This window comes from Lichenostomus cassidix, chromosome 4 (assembly GCF_008360975.1).
Source record: "Lichenostomus cassidix isolate B80296 chromosome 4, HeHo_3.0, whole genome shotgun sequence".
In the NCBI taxonomy this organism is placed as follows: Eukaryota; Metazoa; Chordata; class Aves; order Passeriformes; family Meliphagidae; genus Lichenostomus; species Lichenostomus cassidix.
This window is the reverse complement of record NC_139484.1, coordinates 71128014-71147460: the sequence shown is the minus strand read 5'-3', so window position 1 is coordinate 71147460 and position 19447 is coordinate 71128014. Positions and strand designations below refer to the sequence as shown.

Below are 19447 nucleotides of genomic sequence, written 5' to 3'. Positions count from 1 at the left end.
GTAAACATGCAATTTTTTCACATTCTAAAACTATGGCAGTTTAGGCCATATTGTGCTGCCTGCATTTAATCTGTAATGCAGTGTGTCTTAAACGTTTCAATCCCGTATTAATAGGTGGCATTACACATAACACCTATATAGCAGCAAAGCTAATACAGCTTGTGATTAAAAATGTTTAAAAATAGCTAATAAATCAGATTATCTTGAGGTATTATTTCTTGCAAGTCAAAATGGAGAGCAAAAAATCAACCCTAATTTTTAGTTTATGTATACACTGAAAATAGCAACAACAATAAAAATAAGCTTTTTGTAGCAGACATATTCCATCTTCACTATTTTGCTACCTTTGGTAAATTACTGGGGCAGATCTTGAAGTTAAAAACCCATGTTTAGAAATAAGTGCACGCTTCACCCACTAAATATAGCAGCAGACTGTGTGCCCCTACGCAAAAACATTCTCATATCTAGTTTTAACTTTACATATAAAAATAACTTGGAGAAAATACAAAAAAACATTTTATTTTAACATGAAAATATCACAAAAATTAGTAAGCCTGAGATGTAGGGTTTTGGTGAAAAACAAGAGGCTTGTAGTGTTTTGGCTGCTGATAAAGATGCATGTATTGATAGCTGGGGTGAAAAGCAGAAGAATGCACTTATTTCTTCTGCATGTCAGTATCTTCAAACACAGTAAGCCACATGCACCCTTCTCTCCTTATGCAGATGCTGGTTCACCATGTTTAATTCCAGCGGAAGTGGATCTGACGCGGGCGGTCAGCCCCCTCCTTTACCAATGGCTTATGGAATTCACGTCCTGCACGAGAGTGGATATTTGCCCAACAAAACTCACAGTAATACTGCAGGCAAGTGACATTGGCACAAAAGAAAGGAGCAAACTTCCCACCGCACCGCGCACCCTGGCACTCGTCACACATCTGGTCATCCAACACGTATGGCTTTACCTCCACCTGTTGGAGTGAAACAGGAACAATTCCAGTTAATAACTGTTTAAAAAAGAACCCCAAAAATCCCCCTGAAGTCTGAAATCAGTCACATTAGTGCCTTTGCATAACTGATCAGTTATTAACTGTTACCATTTACCATCTACAGACCCATCTGTACAGCAGGACACTTTAAGGCAGATCTTCAGAAGTGTACACTGTGTGTGTGATAAACAGCCACATCAGAAACTTCCCCTAATTTATTCTGGGAGAGTGTTCTTTGCAAGTGATATTATGGATGCATGTGTAGAAGAAAACCAAACCACTCAAAGGTCTCCCAACTGGACTTCAACATGACATCCAATTCTATACTGTTTAGCAAAAAAATAACATATGAGACTGTAACCCTATAATGTAGAATTTTTAAAAAAATACAAGTGTCTCTGCATGTACTACATCTGTGTGCAAATTAGAAGTACTTTCTGAATGCTGTAATGCAGATCTTTTAGCAGTGCTGTTCACTGTAAATTCACTCAATTGTTCACTCAATTTTTATAATATGGTCAAATTTGGATCTACCACTTTGGTAATCTATTACTTTCTCTTTTTGTGCCTTTGAGCCGTACAGGAATTTGTATTCAATGCATTTCTGAAAATATTTTTTTAAAGACCATTCTGCAAGTCTACAGACAGCTACAAACACCTGTCTTACACAGCTTCTCTCTCCCAAACTCATCTGACTGCCAGAATGGAAAAGTGGCAGGAGTCCAGTGGTAAATATGCATTATGTCTTTGCATAACTGAACTGCTACAGACTGCAATCAGACAGGAAGAGGACTTCATAATAAAACACAAAATGAGTTGACTCGATCATTAAGGAATGTATTGTTGTCTTCCACATTTTCCTCACTGCTGCAAGAGATTTTTCCCTTAGATACTAATACCTAAGAAGATTGCTACATAGACATTGCCTGCATGTTCTACACTCAGACAGGATTTGTCTGAATTATGAAGATCTTTAAAATACTACTTTTTTTTCAGTGTATCTCAGAAAAAAATTTACACATATAGCTCCCCACCCTGAAGTTTTTCAGCTGAATAGTCTTCATGTTCTTAGCAACAGAAGCAGAGACCATCCCAGAAATGTCAAACAGGGTATGCGTCTTCCAGTAATCTACATTCAGTAGGAGATCTACTTCTTATTTCACTACAGTGACCTGTCTTATCACTAATTACACTCAAACTTTCCAATAAACAGGTACCTTATGCAGTAACTGTGTCTGTGGCTCAGAATTACTGAAAGCATGAAGCAGCATATATTTCAAGCTTCAGTGCACTAATGCACCAAGATCGGTATGAAGATGATTTCGAAAATATCAGAGAAACACTTTGGGGAATGGAAATATGACATGAAGTGAATGCAGGCTGATGGCATATGAAAGTTAACAATACTTTAAGGAATTATTTGGAGTTCAAACTCCAAAGAAATGTTTGGAGCTGAGCTTTCATATATGATAAAAAAGGACGAGGAGTACTTTGCTGAAGAAAAACATCTGTTAGAGAAACTAAATATATCTACACATCAAAAGAAGTGGAGAGAAGCTACAGAGAACTTAGTAAAGGGAAAAGTTAGGAACACAGACAATGTTTGCCAAGTGACTGTGACACTAAGATTTCCAATTAATGTAGGAAAAGGTATGTGCAAAAACTGCTCAAAATACTTTGATCTGAAGTTCAGAAGGATAAATAGGTGAAAAGCAAAATTTTGCAATGAAAAACTACTTTTACACAGACAAAACTGGTTATGAAAAGAATGTGAAAGGACAGCAGACCTACAGAAACTGGATATAACAGGTATAGAAAGGCTATGCTGAGGTAAAGGGTAGAACAGCCTCTGCCTCTAGGACTTGAGTGAAATCTATACTGTACTACCTTCCTGGCCAACATACACAAAACACCTTGGGTGAAGGCAGTACCCAAAGTAGGACTACCTTCCTCATTTACAAAACCAGTGGTTTACAGATTTATACAAACTGCTTGCTCATCTATAAATCAGCAGTAATAGTGATTTCAGAATATTTTCAGAGCCTGCAAAGGCATTAGTGCAAAAACTGCATGGAGATAAAAACCTTTTTCTGAAAATAGCCTTTTTCATACTTTAAGCTAAGAGTCAAGGTGTTCCCTAAAGTGATGCTCTTCTCTATGACTCCTCAGTAATGCAAATAACTTGTAATAAATGGTGGTAATAAATGTATGTAATTATAAAAATAAGGATTGACCTTATTGTTTAATTAAAGAAGATGATTTAAAAACAATAGAATAACCCCCCTCTCAGATAAACAAAGAAGTTCATATACCCTCCCCATCATGGGACTTAAAGACAAATTTATTAAAATAGTTAAGATTTTGCATTTCTGTATTTTGCCAGTGAAACACCTCAGGAGTAGCACACATTTTTTAAAATAAGAAAAAATAAGGATGCTAATACAAATGCGGAAATTCCAAATTTAAGAGAACACTTGAGTCAAAAAAATAATTTTCAAGTGTTAGAAAAGCAACACTAAAGAAAGAATATAAATTATATCTAAAAAGAAACGTTAAGAATTCAGATATTTAAAGATAAAACCTGGATCTTCCTGCCCTTTCCCCCTCAACTTCTCCAACCCAGGAACAGCTATCTCCAGAAACTAACTATAGTTGGTGGCGGTTTTTTAGCTTGTTTTGGTATTTGGGTTTTTTTGATGTTTTTTTTTGTCTTTTTTTTTGGTAACTTGTGATTGAAGAAATCATTGAGTATTGTTTTTATAAAATATGTCTCAGTGGATATAAGTCAAATGCTGTGGTTCTCAGATCTAGTATTCAGGATAGATTTTGTGTCCCCCTGTCCAAGCTCCACGAAGCCTGCAGTCCATCCCCCCTTAAGAACTGCAGTGTTACATCACATGTAAAAAACCTACATCCTTTTCTCTGCAAACAGCAAGCACTGCCATTTCAGATGCCAGCCTGGCATCCAAAGAGCCCTAAAGATCTCTGGTGACCTATCAAAAAAACCACAAACCAGCAAAACGATGTATGTGGAAGTGCAGCCTAAGTCAGGTTCATGCCCTCCTTCTCTTACAAGATGGCATTGCCAGTCTACCATATACCTCTCTACTGCCAAGGACACACTACTCCCATGGGAAGAGGAAGACCAAGACATAATTTGGATGGGATCCAACTGTCCACATCTCAATTTTCAAGTCAGGTGACTTCACAGACAAATGCCCTTTAGACAGTTCCTGAAACACGCTAAATAATACCCAATTCTGAAGCTAAATTACCCATCTAGCATTTCTTTAGAAGAAATTCTGAATTCTGGTCCTTATTCCCATTTTTTCCAAATACTCAAATGCAAGATGATTAACAATTTTATTTCCCTTAATACAGTCACAGTGTCAAGGCCATTTTTTCTTTACAAAACTATCCAAAATGTAGAGTTATAAGTCAATGACAGCTGCAAGTCACAAGGAGAGCAATCCCATGACCAAAAGGTAGCCAATACATCTTAATGTGAAGCCTAGATCACTACCCACATCCACACCCACTCGTCCTCTGGGAAGGACCACATTTGTATCACTCTGCCTTTTTGAAAGGAGAGAAGCAAGTGCTGCCTCCCTAGAGCAGACTTCTGTTAAATGTACTACTTTCTTTTTCCTGTGTCTTTGATCTGTGGAGGAGACTGGACCTTGAACTACTTTACTTACTCAACCCTTCTTCCCATAAGACCATTTTTTTAAGAACACCTATTAATGCCAGACTATCTCTGCAGCTCTTGACATCAAAACTAGTGACCCTTAAAACTGACATAATTTAGATGCCAGTTTTATTTGCTACTCTTGTACTTCTAATTAGGAGTTATGAAGTTCACTAGTCTTCTTAATATAAGCTAGTTTCACATTTGCTAGGAATAGCATCTGTAGCAAACATGTAGAAATATGCATTGGTAAGTACTAAGAAGACTCTCAAACAGAAAAAATAAGGCATTTTGTGTTTCAAGTGTTGAGCCTGACCAACTTTTGGAGCACTGACAATTATGAAATTAAGGGCAGCTATAAATATCAAGCTAATCTGAAGCCAATGAATACTAGAGTTTCTTATGAATGACAGAGGAATTATCACAGTATTTGGTTTCATTAGAACATGGGAGAGAAAGAGATTTTCAAGCCCTTTGCCCATACACAACAAAACCAGGAACTCCAGAATAGGAAGAACATATGGTCCAACATATGTCAAAGGAACAAACTGCTGCTCTGTGGAAACATGTTGTTTGTTTGGGAGCACTCACGGCACACTCCTGAAAGCACTGGAGTTATGGGGATGCTAAAAAAAATGTAAAAGCTGGCTTGAAAGCCAATCACATGCAATGCTATCACACTCTGAGAAGTTTCTTTGCAGGGTGTAACTCCTTTTTAAAATTTCTGTGTAACTTACTCGTTTATCAATATCGCCATGCTGAAGTTGAACAAACCGAGCACTGATGGCAGCAATGTAACTCTGCTGATTGGAAAAAGCAACACGTCCAGCACCTTTTGGGTATTTCAGCTCAGGGTCAGTGTCAATTCCTGCGTAACAAACTCCACCATAGAGACGGTCCATGATCATAGCCAATTCCACTATTAAGAAACAAAACAGTGTTTATTTAAACTGTTCTTACAGTACAAACTTAGTGCGCTCATGTCTAAAAATACCATAAAAGTTAATTTTAATTGTTAATATTGCAACAGCTAATGGAACAGTAATAACAGGATTAAAAAATATTAAAGAAATAATATTAAATAAACTATTAAATACTCAGCAGACAGATCTTTCACACTGTGGGTACATACATCCAAGGAACAATGGAATTGTAAGTTCTTGATAACCTGGAAATGGAATTCCAGGTCATTTTTCTTCAGGGGATTACAGCAAAAGTGTTTTTGGGCAGGCATTGGAATGTAAGTGGTGTAAGATAGATCCACATGCCACACATTCCCTGGTACATGTCCTCTGTCTGTCTTAATGTTCTACGCCCTACTTGAATTTAAAGATGTAGTTAGCACCTTTTCATCAGCCACACAGAGTTTGATTATCTCTACAGTGCTACACTTACCAGAGATACTGAAGTTCAGAGAAACAAAAATTTCAAATTTTACAGATCAAGTTACCTTGGCAGTCCTCTGACTGCCAGATTATACTGAATTCAGTTGCAATTCATTGGGGTGGAAAACACTGTTTTTCTCAGAATTAGTATCCTCTGTATTAGGATATGGAGGTGTCAGCAGTCCTTGATGTTCAATAGCTCTTTGAAGAGTCTCCTTAAGTTTTACTGCTTTTGTAAAGTCATTATTCTTATTTCACAATGCCATAAAAGTTTCATTTTCACATATACAGGGCATTTGCGAGCTGAGCATAAGAATGAATCCATTAAATTTATCACAGACATTCAGCACAGTAATATGGAGCTTTGGACTGAATTTAAAGAAAAATTAATCTGCAGTTGGAACATGCTGTGTTTACGCTCATTTACAGAGGTTGCATTACAGTCAAAAGTGGAGTCTTAAAAGTAAAATAACAAAAAAGCTTGAGCATTGCAGGTCCAAGATAGAAAAATTTAAGATCCTTTGTATCCCAAATTTGCACTATTGCTTCTCGGTTTTCTTAACATCTTTCATATAAAAGCTCACCTTTCTCTAAGAATAAAATTCATTACAAACTATCAAAGACTAATGAAGTCCAAAGTCCTTCTAATAAAAAAGGGTATTTGAACCACTGTATGTTATACTTCTACTTCCAACATTTACTGCAACCTACTTACTAGAAAGTCACCTAAAACGTTGTAAAAGGCTACTGCAGCCAATCTCAAAATGCAGACTGTCCTGGTTATAGATCAACCATTCCACAGCTACAGAAACATTTACTTTTTTGTTCACGCCTCTGGCAAGAGTCTAGAAAGAGTCCTGCAATGTCATATAACTTTGTGTCATACAGACTGTGCTAGCTCTCTGAATTTCTTCCTTTTTCCTCTATGCCTACTTGTTCAAGTACTCCATCACCTGTGTTTGTGTGTGTAACATGACAGCACAGAACAGCAGCTAATGCACAATGACAAGCAGGTACAAATACTGCACCATAGTCACGGAGCAGGGCAGAGATGTTCCCATAGCATTATTTTAAAACCAAACTCTTTGTTTTATGCCTTTTTTGACATAGTTTACACTACAGTTTTGCTAATTTGATCAAAATATTTTCGACAGCTATAAAGAAGTAACAGTTTCCAGTAAATCTCAACAATGAACTGGAATTTATGCCCAAAGTCAGACGGCAGAGAAATTTAAGAATTTGATTTAATGTTAATATTGTACTGTGGTTGAAACTACCGAGACTGTTCAATTTTTATATGTATATAACTATCCATACATAACTATGAAAAATTATGCATTGTACAAATTATTTCTAGTAGTTTCTTACTTTTAAAAATTGCCACAGATTCTACTTACCAGCTCTCAGTGGTCTAGGGACTCCTCCAACAAAAATTGTTTTCCGAGGATCAAGTGGCTGCGAACCATCCATCACGAAGTCACTATCACTTAGATTCCAGGGACGGATCTGAACCTATTAAATTGGGAAGGAAAATAGTATCCTACTTTAAGTTTCACTACAATGTGGAAGTATGTTCATCAGCCTATATAAATTGTCAGTCATAACATCATTAGCTTAGCATGTTTAGGTGCTTTGTTTTAATCCTACTAATTCAAAATACTACAATTTTAAAATAATCCAAGTGTTCCAGATGTTGAGCTCTGCCAACAGTAATTTGCTTTTGATTTTTTTCATCTTCCTAATTTCCAATGCTGCTTTAGACAGATGGCAGCTACAGCCTGCAGGCCATCGACTGAGTACTTACTGGCTTGTCCTTGATAGTAGGGCTGGAAACACACAGATAGAGCTTTCCATCTTCTTCAATGCAGGCGTCAATCAGGGCCTGAACAGAACTCTCTTCTTGGAACAGGAGGAATGCGTAACCTGGGGAAAAACCCAAACCAATTGATACATTTTCTCTCATCTCTATTTTACATAATCACCTTTGCCAGTCACTTTTCCATACAAAAGTCAAACCACTTCTTTCATATTAGTAATCTTTAACACATACTACATTGCCATGATTAACAGAACTTCCATCTGTAAAAATAACTGTCAGAAGAGACTAATAACCAAATAAGAGTAAACATGTCTGCTCTGTCATGAACTGGAAGTCTAGGCTAAACATCATTCATTAGCTGCAATGGACATTATACAATGAAAATCCGACTTGGCACAAAGGACTAATCTCTATTCTAGAGATTAGATCAAAGTATTTTATTACATAAGTGACCCAGCAAATCTTTCAAACACTGCAAAAACAGGAATTAAAATGCTTATTTAATGCTACATAAAAGCAAAAAGTCAGAGAAGCAACGAACCTGACACATTACTTTCACAGTTATAGTATGAAATACACTGAATTTGTTGCTTTACAAATAATGCAACAGCACAACTATGGTTGTATACTAAAACAAACTTTAAAGGGACTGCAAATCACATTTCTTTCTGAGATTACCACTAAGTTTGAACTTTTCACACAAAGTTATGTTTTATTACTTTGATGAAGAAGTAAATGCTGAAGCAGCTGCTCTAGAGGTCTTGGGAAAAGTTGACATGGGTACATTACTAAGCCTTCTGGAAATGTTGCTGTATTTCTGAGAGAAGCTAGTTAACCACCAGCCATTTCTCATTGCAAACAGACACTGTAGGTGGTCACCAAGGTAAAGGTGGTAGCGTGTTATCTCGAAGACCATTAAAGAATCAGTGCATTAATAAAGTAAGATTTGAGAAACAAATGCACAATGGATTTTAGACACGTGGGAACAAAAATAGGATTTAAAGAAAAAGCTGTGAGGTCTATATAACTTGGGCTAATAACTTGTACCTTATTTCTTACCCTCATACCACAGTCCCATCACAGCTATATAAAAGGGACACATGACAAGATTTTGTGCATCGTTTATTTTTATGTAAATCTTATTTCGTTTCTTAACAAATATGTCATAAGGAATCTTTGGGCTTGGGCTGAAGCATTTCCTTGTAAAGTCCATTCTTCACTGCTGAACAATATTTTTTTTAATGATGACCTGTTTAACTTGAGCTTGATCAGTAATAATTTAGATCCAAAATCTGTTTTAATGGGCATTATTTATCATAGAATTTAAAATGCACATATTACCCATGTGCAAAACTCAGTGAATGAGGGCATGTGCAGACTGGCACGAGTGAGATAAGCTCTATGTCACTGTCCTTACTTGGCCAAGGACACACATTCCAGTTTGAATGGAGAGCTCAGTGCAAGAATGATGGGAGTGCAAAAACTTGATTAATCAAAGGGAGGGTTAATTGCACATGATACCATCTAAGGAATCAGACATGCAAACTAAGATGCTCCAAATACTGATTTTTCATCAGCTCTTACCCTAATGCAAGTCAAAGGTACTGCCATATAGCTCCTGCCATTTAGCTTACTGATGGTAACTGCCTCCATATAATCTACCACCTCGGTGTCTGCAGCTATTAATATGCTTAACTGCAGCAGCTTGTACAAAGGTAGAAGATTCTAAGTACAAGAACTCAATGAAGAGTGGTAAGGATTACTGCAGATTTCACAGAAAGATACTCTGAGTTGGATAGGACACACAAAGATCACTGAGTCCATCTCTTAAGTGAATGGCTGATACAGGGAGAGAATCCACAACTTGGGTTGTTGTTAGCACTGTGCTCTAACCAACTGAGCTAATCTCAGGGTCACTTCATACTACTACACCTGACATGGTAAGGAAAGCAATAGCAAAACTATATGTTAATTCTGCCTCCTCAACCTCATCTGGAAACCATGTACTCATGTTTATCCCACTTAATTAAAAGCCTCAGAAATCCTTGTGTCATAAACTCAGCTGCACTACTCCCCCTCTGAAGACATAACTGAGGGCCTGTACCATCAAACTGGGCTGTCTGTAGTTTTGCTCCACAGCTCTAGACATTCAGTGATTTACAGTGCAATTTATCTTGCTCCCTAAGTCTAGCCTGGAAGAAAATAAGCAGTTATTTTGTTTAAGAAAACTGGCCTGAGAATATTATTTTCTCAGGTCCCCACATACAGGCTGGACCTATGGGCCAAAGTCAACAATATGAGGTTCACAAGGCCAGGTGCTGGGTCCTGCACTTGGGACACAACAACCCCAGGCAGTACTACAGGGTAGGGGCAGAGCGGCTGGAAAGCTGCCATCAGAAAAGGAACTGGGAGTGCTGTTTGCCAGTGACTGAACATGAGCCAGCTGTGCCCAGATGGCTGAGAAGGCCAATGGCACCTGGCCTGTGTCAGTAATAGGTTACTGCCCTAGTAATAGGTCACTGCCCAAGGCAGTGACTGTCCTTCTGTACTGGACACGGTTGAGGCCACACCTCAAATCTGTGTTTAGGTTTTGGCCCCACTGCAAGAAAGACACTGATGTGCTGGAGCATGTCCAGAGAAGGGCAATGGAGCTGGGGAAGGGTCTGGAGAACAAGTTCTATTAAGGAACAGCTAGAGGTATTTAACCTGGAGAAAAGGAAGCTCAGGGGAGACCTTAAAGCTCTCTACAACTGCCTGAAAGGAGACTGTAGCGAGGCAGGGGAAATTTTCTTCCAGGTAAGGAACAGGACAAGAGGAAACACCTTGAAGTTGTGCCAGGGGAAGTTTAGACTGGGCATTGTGAAAAATTTCTTCACTGAAAAGAGTAGACAAACACTGGAACAGGCTGCCCAGGGAAGCGATGGAATTACTGTTGCTGGGAGTGTTCGAAATACATGTGGATGTGGTGTTTAAGCACATGGTTTAGTGGTAGACCTGGCAGGGTTACATTAATTGTTGGACTTGAGGATCTTAGAGGTCTTTTTCAACCTTAGTGATTTCATAGCCATATACAGAAACAGACAATCCCTTCCAGAGAACCTAGACTTGCACAATCAGCATACAAACTACTTTCCATCACTTGCTCTGGACCAGGGCACATTTCCTGGCACAGATCAATTAGACATTAGCCACAGACTTCTCCAAAGAATATCAGTTATGCAGGCAACCAGCCTACATACATTAGCTAGAAAGTGCTTTCAAAGAAAAATTACACTCTTCAGTATTTCATTTAGACATCACAGATTAGGGCTGTTCTTGTTACTACAGCTACCCCATGCCAACAACTGCATGGTACAAATGTTACTTTTACCCGTTTCTGCTTTCTCAATACATGCTTTTATTGGGTTTTTTTCACCGCAACATCCATAACTCATGAACTGTTGTAGATGTTTCATGTCTGCAAAGCCCGTGCAGTGGTGGAAGCCACATGCATAAATATGATTAAGAAGTGCTTAACTACTCTTTTTGTGAACTACAATTAGCACACATGATAGAAAGTACATGTCACAGTGAAACGTGGGGGAGTTAGGGTGAAGAGTATGATGTGTTCTACTGTACTGCAAGACAGCTTAACTCCCTAGTTTGGCTTTTTTTTTGGGTAACACATTAGCCATTTAACTTGAACAGCTTCACACCCAATAGCAATACAAGCCTGTTTACAATGAAAAAGCAAAGCTACTCTAATAGTTCCTTTGAGAGAGGCTGCTGCATGGCTTTGGATCATGAACACCAACAGTAACAGGACATGTTCGGGTATTACACACCAAGAAACAAAAGCTGTATGTTTTATACCTATTTCACTAGGTGTGAAGTATTAGATGAAAGAGTTTTATAAAAATCTGTTGTTCATGCGCACCTCTACCACAATTTATACTTTCTTTGGGAGTCAAGGTTCAGGTAACCCCTGTTAGTGTTTATCATTTGAATGAATTCCTCTGTATAACACTGAAACTATTACAAATACTCCTATTTTCAAAGGCAATCAGTGTAGGTGACTGTGATAATACTCATATTCAGAGTTCAAGGTAACTTGCTTTAGAGCTACAGTTCCTGTTTTCTAAAGACATTGCACTGGTTAGAGTTATGAGCTGATACCTCTCTTAATAAAACAAGACCAAGAAATTATATTTTTTTTTTAATATAGTCATAAGCACTGGAAACAGAAAGCCCATCAGTTAAGTTTGAAAGGCCTAGCTGTTTAAGGAGTCCTACCAAATTAAACACTTTCATTTTTTGGTATTCATTATATAAAGAACAAATCCAAAGCAAAGCATTCTACACTAGATTCATGCAAACATTATTTTCTGAGCAAGGAAAAAAAATAAAACTTTATTTCACAGTAATATGGAAGTTTACTAGAAGGAGAAAGGATGCTTCTCATTATGCATATTCTGTGTAGAAATCAGACAGCAGCTTTAAGTTCTATCAACCTCCAGCTAATTCCTGTCACTAGAGGCTTAGAGGAGGAGTCAAGAATATCAGTGCAAGCCAGCATGGCACTGCCCATGCAGTGACACGCCAGTCACTGCAATGATCTTTTGTGTCGGGGCTGGCTCCTCTACTGTCCTGACAGACTCTCCACAGAGGACACTAAATGGCCTCAGTGCATTTCTCACCCAGAGAATGCTGCACTTTAACCTGAATCAGAAATAATCAATCCAAACTGCAGGTTAATACAGACAACAGGTCTACATATGATGATGTTCAAATTTGTGAAGGACACGTTTCCATTCCCCCTTAAAAAGAGATCTCATCACCACATTAATGAAATCCTTATAACACATCTTTCAGTTTTTCATTCAGTTGTCTTTGATGGAGAATTAACTCCAAAACACACAAAACTGAAAAAACATGGTGCTGCACTACATTGGTGAGACCCACCCAGGTAATCTTTTAGATATCTTTAGTCTGGGTAAATGAATCAAGCTCAATGTGCTTGTGTCACAGTGACCTGAACTGCCCTCTATACGTCACTGCTTGCACTGGCCAGAATCACCTTGATTAAAGGAAGCTTAGACACTAATCACCCATGAAGACACCTACAGTTACTTGCCTGAATCCAGAATTTGATCCTACCCAGAGTGATCAAATTAGCTGGTAACAAGTTCAACAGAACTTGTATGGACCTGGGGTTTTGCTTCTTAAACTAGAAGCAGAACATCTCCAACCCAGGTTTTTCAGTCAGCTCTGAGTTAGCAATTGGGAATCCTGAAAAAAGAAGCTACTGCCCAACTGTTGTGATACAAGGCAGCAGAAACAACCAATTAGAAAAGCCTGGGGACACTATTCTGTTTAAATCAGATTATCCTCTGAGACATTATAAATAGTACAGAGGACACAAACACTCGAACACATTTTGAAAGGCATTTTTTGTATTTCCATATCCTCATAACACCATTTATTTGAGAGCTTCATTATCACAAGGAGGAGTCCTCAACCCAGCAAGTTACTTTAGACATGTGTATTGTTTCATAAATAAGTGTATTTGCCAACTACGTAATAACAAGAGTTATGATAAACAGTGGCAAGTCAGAAAGGAAGGAATTCTACATTACAGTTGGCAGATCACTGTTATAGACTTTGTACTTTGAGCTCAAGAGAGGTTTTTTCCGGAACAGAGCTTCCTTGTAAGATCAGTATGAAGTTGTAAAAATTCCTGTTATGTTCGGGTCTAATTTTGTGGTGAACCAACACAAAATGTAATTAGTTAAGAAAAGCAGTTGGTGTTTCTCAAGAGGCAGCCAGCCTTCATGGATCAAGACACTTTTTGAATTTCTTTCAGCAAAGAAACACTTATTATGAACTTGGCCTTCCCTCAGGACCTTCTGTAAGCAGAGAGCCTGGAAGGAAGCACAGCCTGGAAAAGTGAACAACACAAAAAAAAAACCCAACCAAGAACAGGCTGCCATCTCCTCACCACAGAGAAGTCTCACATGAATCAGTCCAGAATGGCACAATTCTGTGATGTCTTTGGAAAGCAATACTATGGCAAATCTCTAATGAGACTGAACAAAGAAAAATATAGACACTGAATTGATTTCATGCAGACTGACAATTTAGAAAAAGGAGATTGAAAATAATGAAAAACATTAATTCCCTGAGCTAATATAGTATACATTTCTCAACTGGTAATTACTGATTAATCTCAAAGCTTTTTTTTGCCTATCCTTAGTCATTTCAGACATCTTAATATTTGTATACATCTTGTCTAATGAGTGACAATTTTTTAAGAAATTCTTCTACAAACTAATCATGGGTCATATGCATTGTATCGAAAAAAACAGATATATACAACATATACAACATATACAACAGATATATATAGCAACAGTCAGCAGATGTATGTTACCAGAGTACTTACAAAGAGAAATCTACACTGTATTTTAAATGTGTTAGGCTGCATACAAAAAATACTGAATAATGCCGCAAACTGAAAATCAGGATAAAGTGTTAAGATCGAAGAACAGTAAATGCTATTAAATTTCAAATAAGGATTAGTTAATCATGAGAAGTCAACTTAGCACTTAGGTCGCAAATGTTTCCTGAATTAATTAGATCAACACAATGAAGTTCTCCTATTTCCATTCTCTGCCTTAAAGAGGCTCTGTTTGCAACTGTGGTAATTATAAATAACCCAACTATATCAAAAAGCTTTATCAAATAAGAAAGTCTGGAAATACATCCTTAAGATGTTCAGATGCTGAGACAGGACTATCTCCTTGGAAACAAATGCCAGAATCCATTCCTTTCAGGTGAGAATATATTACATCTTCTGTCTTCTATATATTCATCACAGACTCTCTGAGATGCATCTTCTTCAAAGAGTTCCTTGGGAATTTCTCTTGGTAATTTATGAAGAGAGATGCACTCTAAGATAATCAAATTTAACTTGACAGTAGCTTTGCGTGTTGGGCTGACAATCAAAAAAGCCAAGGTCTCTTTGTTTGTCTTAGAATTTCTATGTAGCATTCATAAATGCTATTCAAATGCTTTCAATTCCATTTCCCACTCTTTAGAGGGCCCATTGGGGATAATAATCCTGTCTTTTCCCCAGCATAGATGTACATATAAATAAAGAATCTGTTTACAAAAGAGCTATACCTAAATTTGTCACTTCCATGGAAGGAATGAATTGCTGCATTCTCTACAAAATCAGTAACATCTGCATTGCTTTTATATCTTGATCAGACATCTGCATTTATCTTATATGTAACAATACATGCTTGTACATGGACTGAGATATCCAACATAATTTAACTACTTAATCTACAGAATGGTTTTTCCAACACTTTGTGAGTAGTATTAAAAAATCTAGTTTAACAGCAACACTAGAAATAGTAAAAAAAAAATAAAAAATCAATACTTCATTTTTTATCAAAAAAGTTTAGTGCTTCAATAGGAAGTTCACATCCTAAAAGTGAAAGATGCATAGTAATTGATTATCTTGACTGGATAACCAAATACATTTTACTGCATCCTGCCTTTAACTTCTTAGGAAAATAGTTATCTAAGAGTTCGTCAACATATTTGACCATATTTCAGTTTTAGAAACTAGACAGAAATGCAAATGCAGAACTGAGGATCGATGACACATACAACTACACAGTGTTGACCTGATCAGGCACAGTAAGAAAACAACAGGTTTTAGACTCAGTAAAGGAATCATATCTGAGCCTCCACTGAAAACACCAAATTTAACTGTTCACAGGGACTGTAAATTACACCCTTTGGAAAATGATGAGACAGTTTCCCAGAGCAAGATTTGCACTCAGTGACAGGACAAAACCTTCCAATTCTCTTACCTTTTGGTGGAAAATAGGACTTGCTCTCTGCTTTGTGAGGCCAGTCTACTACCAAGGGCCCAAATCGTCTGAAGCTGGCGGTAATTTCATCTAAAACCAGGTACAATAGTTGCAATTAAAATAAATTACATAACTCTATGAAAAAGTCCTATCAAGCAAAGACCTCTATTTCTAGCAGAGGTTGACATTTCAGGGGAAAAAGCCAGAATAAAATTTACAAGTTTCATAAACAAAAAACTTCAATAGGCACATCTGCCGAAGTGTTAATATTTATACAATGTACTTCTGGTCATTTTAATCCTACATCTGATTTTTACTGCTACAAAAACCAGCAGCATTTAAGAAGCATATGAGCAACTAAAGCCATTAGTGAAATTTTGTGTGGCACTTCCCTAAATTCAAATCAGAATCTGGTTTGAATGCAATCAAATCAATTTACTGTTTAGTGATGTACAGTTCAGAGCTTTGTAGCTAGGTATTTATACACCAAGTGATACCACAATTAACATGCTAGCGGTTTCCAGCAGACACTATGCATGTAGCAGAGACAGAAATTTAAAATTGTCTATTTAGAGGTGCTTCTAATAAGCCTGAATAGTCCTCTTCCAACATCTACTATGCCCCTTGCAGAAGTCTGTGATGTCTTTCTATCCCAGACACACCTACATGTCATTGACTGGAAAAGCCTTGGCCATCAGGAAAAAAATACTCTAAACTATACAAAAGCAGCAACTTAAACACACATATGCTCAATTTCTTTCTGTCATATCCTGCCATCAGACTGTTAACAGGTAGGAAAGAAATAAAATGTATTTCCATGTGTTTATGTTTAGCATTCGTATTACAGGCAACTGTGCTGAAGTGTATTAAAATAAATCCCTTAGTACATTGTAGGAGAGCACCTCAATGAAAATGAAACCAAAACCTGGTCTTTCCATGTTTGAAAGTTAATTAAACACAGTCAGCTTATTTGGTTTGCACGCTACTCTAGGATTACAATGAACCTCCTAAAGGGACTTCTGTTTACATTAGAAATTAACATGCAATTTACATTTATCTGCACAGGAGAAACCTAATATTAAACAGCACAATTACTTCAAATCAGCAGTGTTGTACAAAGCAATTTCAATTGCATTGGTTAACCATCAGAGTTTCTGTGGTACAGTCTCTGTTCAATGCATCTAGAGTGCTCTGCCACTTGACCTTGCTCTGCCTAAGTTTCTCTATTTCTCTACAGGAATAACATTAACCTTTCTACACCATTGCTGAGATCTTCAGGTAATAGTAAAATAGAATATGAAATTCATATACAAATGGAGGTTTTCTATGAATACAGAATAAAGCAGGCACAGATAGAGGAGGGCTAAGATGTATTTGAAAAGAATATGCAAGATAATCAGGAGCACACACTTCAGGCATGACATGCAGCTCTGCAATCTGCAAGGGCAAAATCAGAAACAACTGCACCATCCCAAAACCAAAAGAGATGACATTAAGCTTAACACACCCATCAACTTATATAAAGAACATACAGTTATAGCCTTTTGCACCACAACATTATTTTGCTGAGTGGGTATTATTTTTACTACTTCAGTCAGGTTTTTCATGGCCTCTTGTCTCTCCCACCAAATTTAGTCTGCTTAGTTTTCAGGCAACTCACCTTCATCAATATCTGGTGGAAGACCTCCAACAAACACTTTCCGAGAAAAACGCTCAATTCGCTCTCCGTTCTGATGAGCTGAATAGCAAGTAGGGGAATTCAAGACTCCAACTTGATCACTATGACCATCGTCCAGCAAACCATCATCTATTGGGAAGAGGGAAGAACGGCCTTAAAAAGAAAAGATAATAATGTACATTAAAATAATTTTGTGGCAGTACAAGTTTATGTAATTTTAGGGAATGGGGGAATAGCAGTCTGGAGAATCAAAATGAAAACACAAAGGTATTAGAAAAGTTGGCATTAGTTTAAAGAAACATTAGGAGAATGAAAAAATGTATTAAACTTCAAAATGGGATTTCAAGATTGCAAGCTGACATCACTCTAAGTGTAATACTTCATACTACATTATATGGTAGTTCTGCTGCATCCAGTAGGAAAATGGTGATTTTGTGTTAAATAAAGGGTCTAATTTATGAAGAGAAAATATTATATGTTGGCTTAAGTGAGTTTTGTTAATCTGCCTTTGGTTTAGCTTCAAGTTGAACTGATAACTTCCTCCATCTGAATGACTACTGCATGTCTAAAACCCTCATATTTTAATTGAACCGGGAAACAGAAACATCATGGTCACAATAACAAGTTTCAAACAGGTATGTCTTCTAAAGGTATCTGATGCTGATAACATAAGAACAGATCCAATTTCTAAGAAAGTAAAAGAGAATTTTAGTAAATGTGCAAAATGCAACACTTGAAAAATGAGTCACAGTGCTGATTTATCCTTCTCACTCTCAGTGTACCACAGTTCTGGAGGGAAGTCTTGTGGTGGTTTCTAACATGTAGTAATCTGCAGTAAATTTACTGTTACCCTGAGAAGGCAGTGTAAAATCTGAGAAGTTCACAGGATGGCTTTGCAAATCAATCTGACCCAGACGGACATTTAGAGGGCAGAGGAAAGTGAAAATATGGTAATTATGTCCCACGTATTTCTTCCCTATTTCATATTTACAAATTTTAGAGAACTCCAAACAAAAGAAAATTCAGAAGGCCAGGATATTCATCTTGGCATACTCAATCTTTCATTGCTTTAGGTCAGCAGCATTAAGATTAATGACAGTGTCAAATTCAGAAGTCAGTCTTTTAACTGCAAAAAGCCCAAAAGAAAGAGTTTGTGAAGCAAAACAGATAGTCCACATCACCATTTCTTCTGAAATGCCTTTTTTCCTGTTTGCCACTCATTTAAAAATAATTATTAATTAATTCAACTGCTTTCCCAAAAGGAGCAAGAAAACCAAGCCAAAACTTAATCCACTTTTGGTAGGCAAGCTAGTTTTTCCTCTTAAATAGCCAACTTCTGCCAGACTCACCCACTGAAAACCCATAGGCAGGACCAGTAGGTCCCTGACAGCTGAGTCTGCAGTACAGCTTGGCAGTGAGCAATACTGCAGTCTTTAATTCTCCTCACACAGGGGAACATTGCCAGAAAAGCCAGCAGCAGACCCAGTGCTGACCAGCTCGGGGTGAGAGCAATAGGAAAGCCTTTCACTTCCAGAAGACCACCTGAGAACCAGGTGCTTAAAAGACAAGGCTGGAAAACAGAGCAAGCATTGTAACCTGTGCTATGGTAATGCCTATTGACCCTGCTGCGGTATCTCAGCAAAAACACTGAATGAAAGCACAGGACACTACAAAACAACCAACTATCATAAAATATCATCAGGAGCGCAAAATTAGAAGCAGGACCACAGGACTGTACAAAGTAACAAAGATTATTAACTGCAGCACTTTTATGGTGGTGTATCTGTGTCTTCAGCAGGCATCTGATACAGCAAATGCAGATAGCAGTAGTAGGCTCCTCCTTTCCATTAGGATTGGTGATAGGCACGTTTGAGAATGACTAGTGGGGAGCAAGAGATGCTTGCTATCATAAGGACACATTCAACAGGTCTGTAACACATCAGCAGAATGCCTTAGACAGTGCAAGTGTGGAGCTGCTGCTCAATGAGGCAGAAAGGTGAGCAAGCAAGGGAGACACAAAGCTGGACGA

General features: G+C 37.6%; 1 protein-coding gene across 3 annotated transcripts in view; it reads right to left on the bottom strand.

Annotated features, from left to right (window-relative positions):
- CPEB2 (cytoplasmic polyadenylation element binding protein 2) overlaps positions 1–19447 on the bottom strand; it is a 54022-nt gene that overhangs the window by 2995 nt on the left and 31580 nt on the right. For 2 of the 3 annotated variants that reach the window (XM_085059838.1, XM_085059839.1), the window contains 6 exons: positions 17401–17571; positions 15741–15830; positions 7864–7982; positions 7457–7571; positions 5412–5593; positions 1–968 (listed from right to left, as the gene is read on the bottom strand). The exon at positions 1–968 is cut by the window's left edge and continues 2995 nt beyond it. In XM_085059838.1, the coding sequence (XP_084915964.1) occupies positions 741–968; positions 5412–5593; positions 7457–7571; positions 7864–7982; positions 15741–15830; positions 17401–17571 (905 nt within the window). In that variant the 3' untranslated portion in view covers positions 1–740. Of the gene's footprint in view, positions 969–5411; positions 5594–7456; positions 7572–7863; positions 7983–10405; positions 13796–15740; positions 15831–17400; positions 17572–19447 lie in introns of those variants that run through there. The other variant, XM_085059840.1, reaches the window with a different exon arrangement.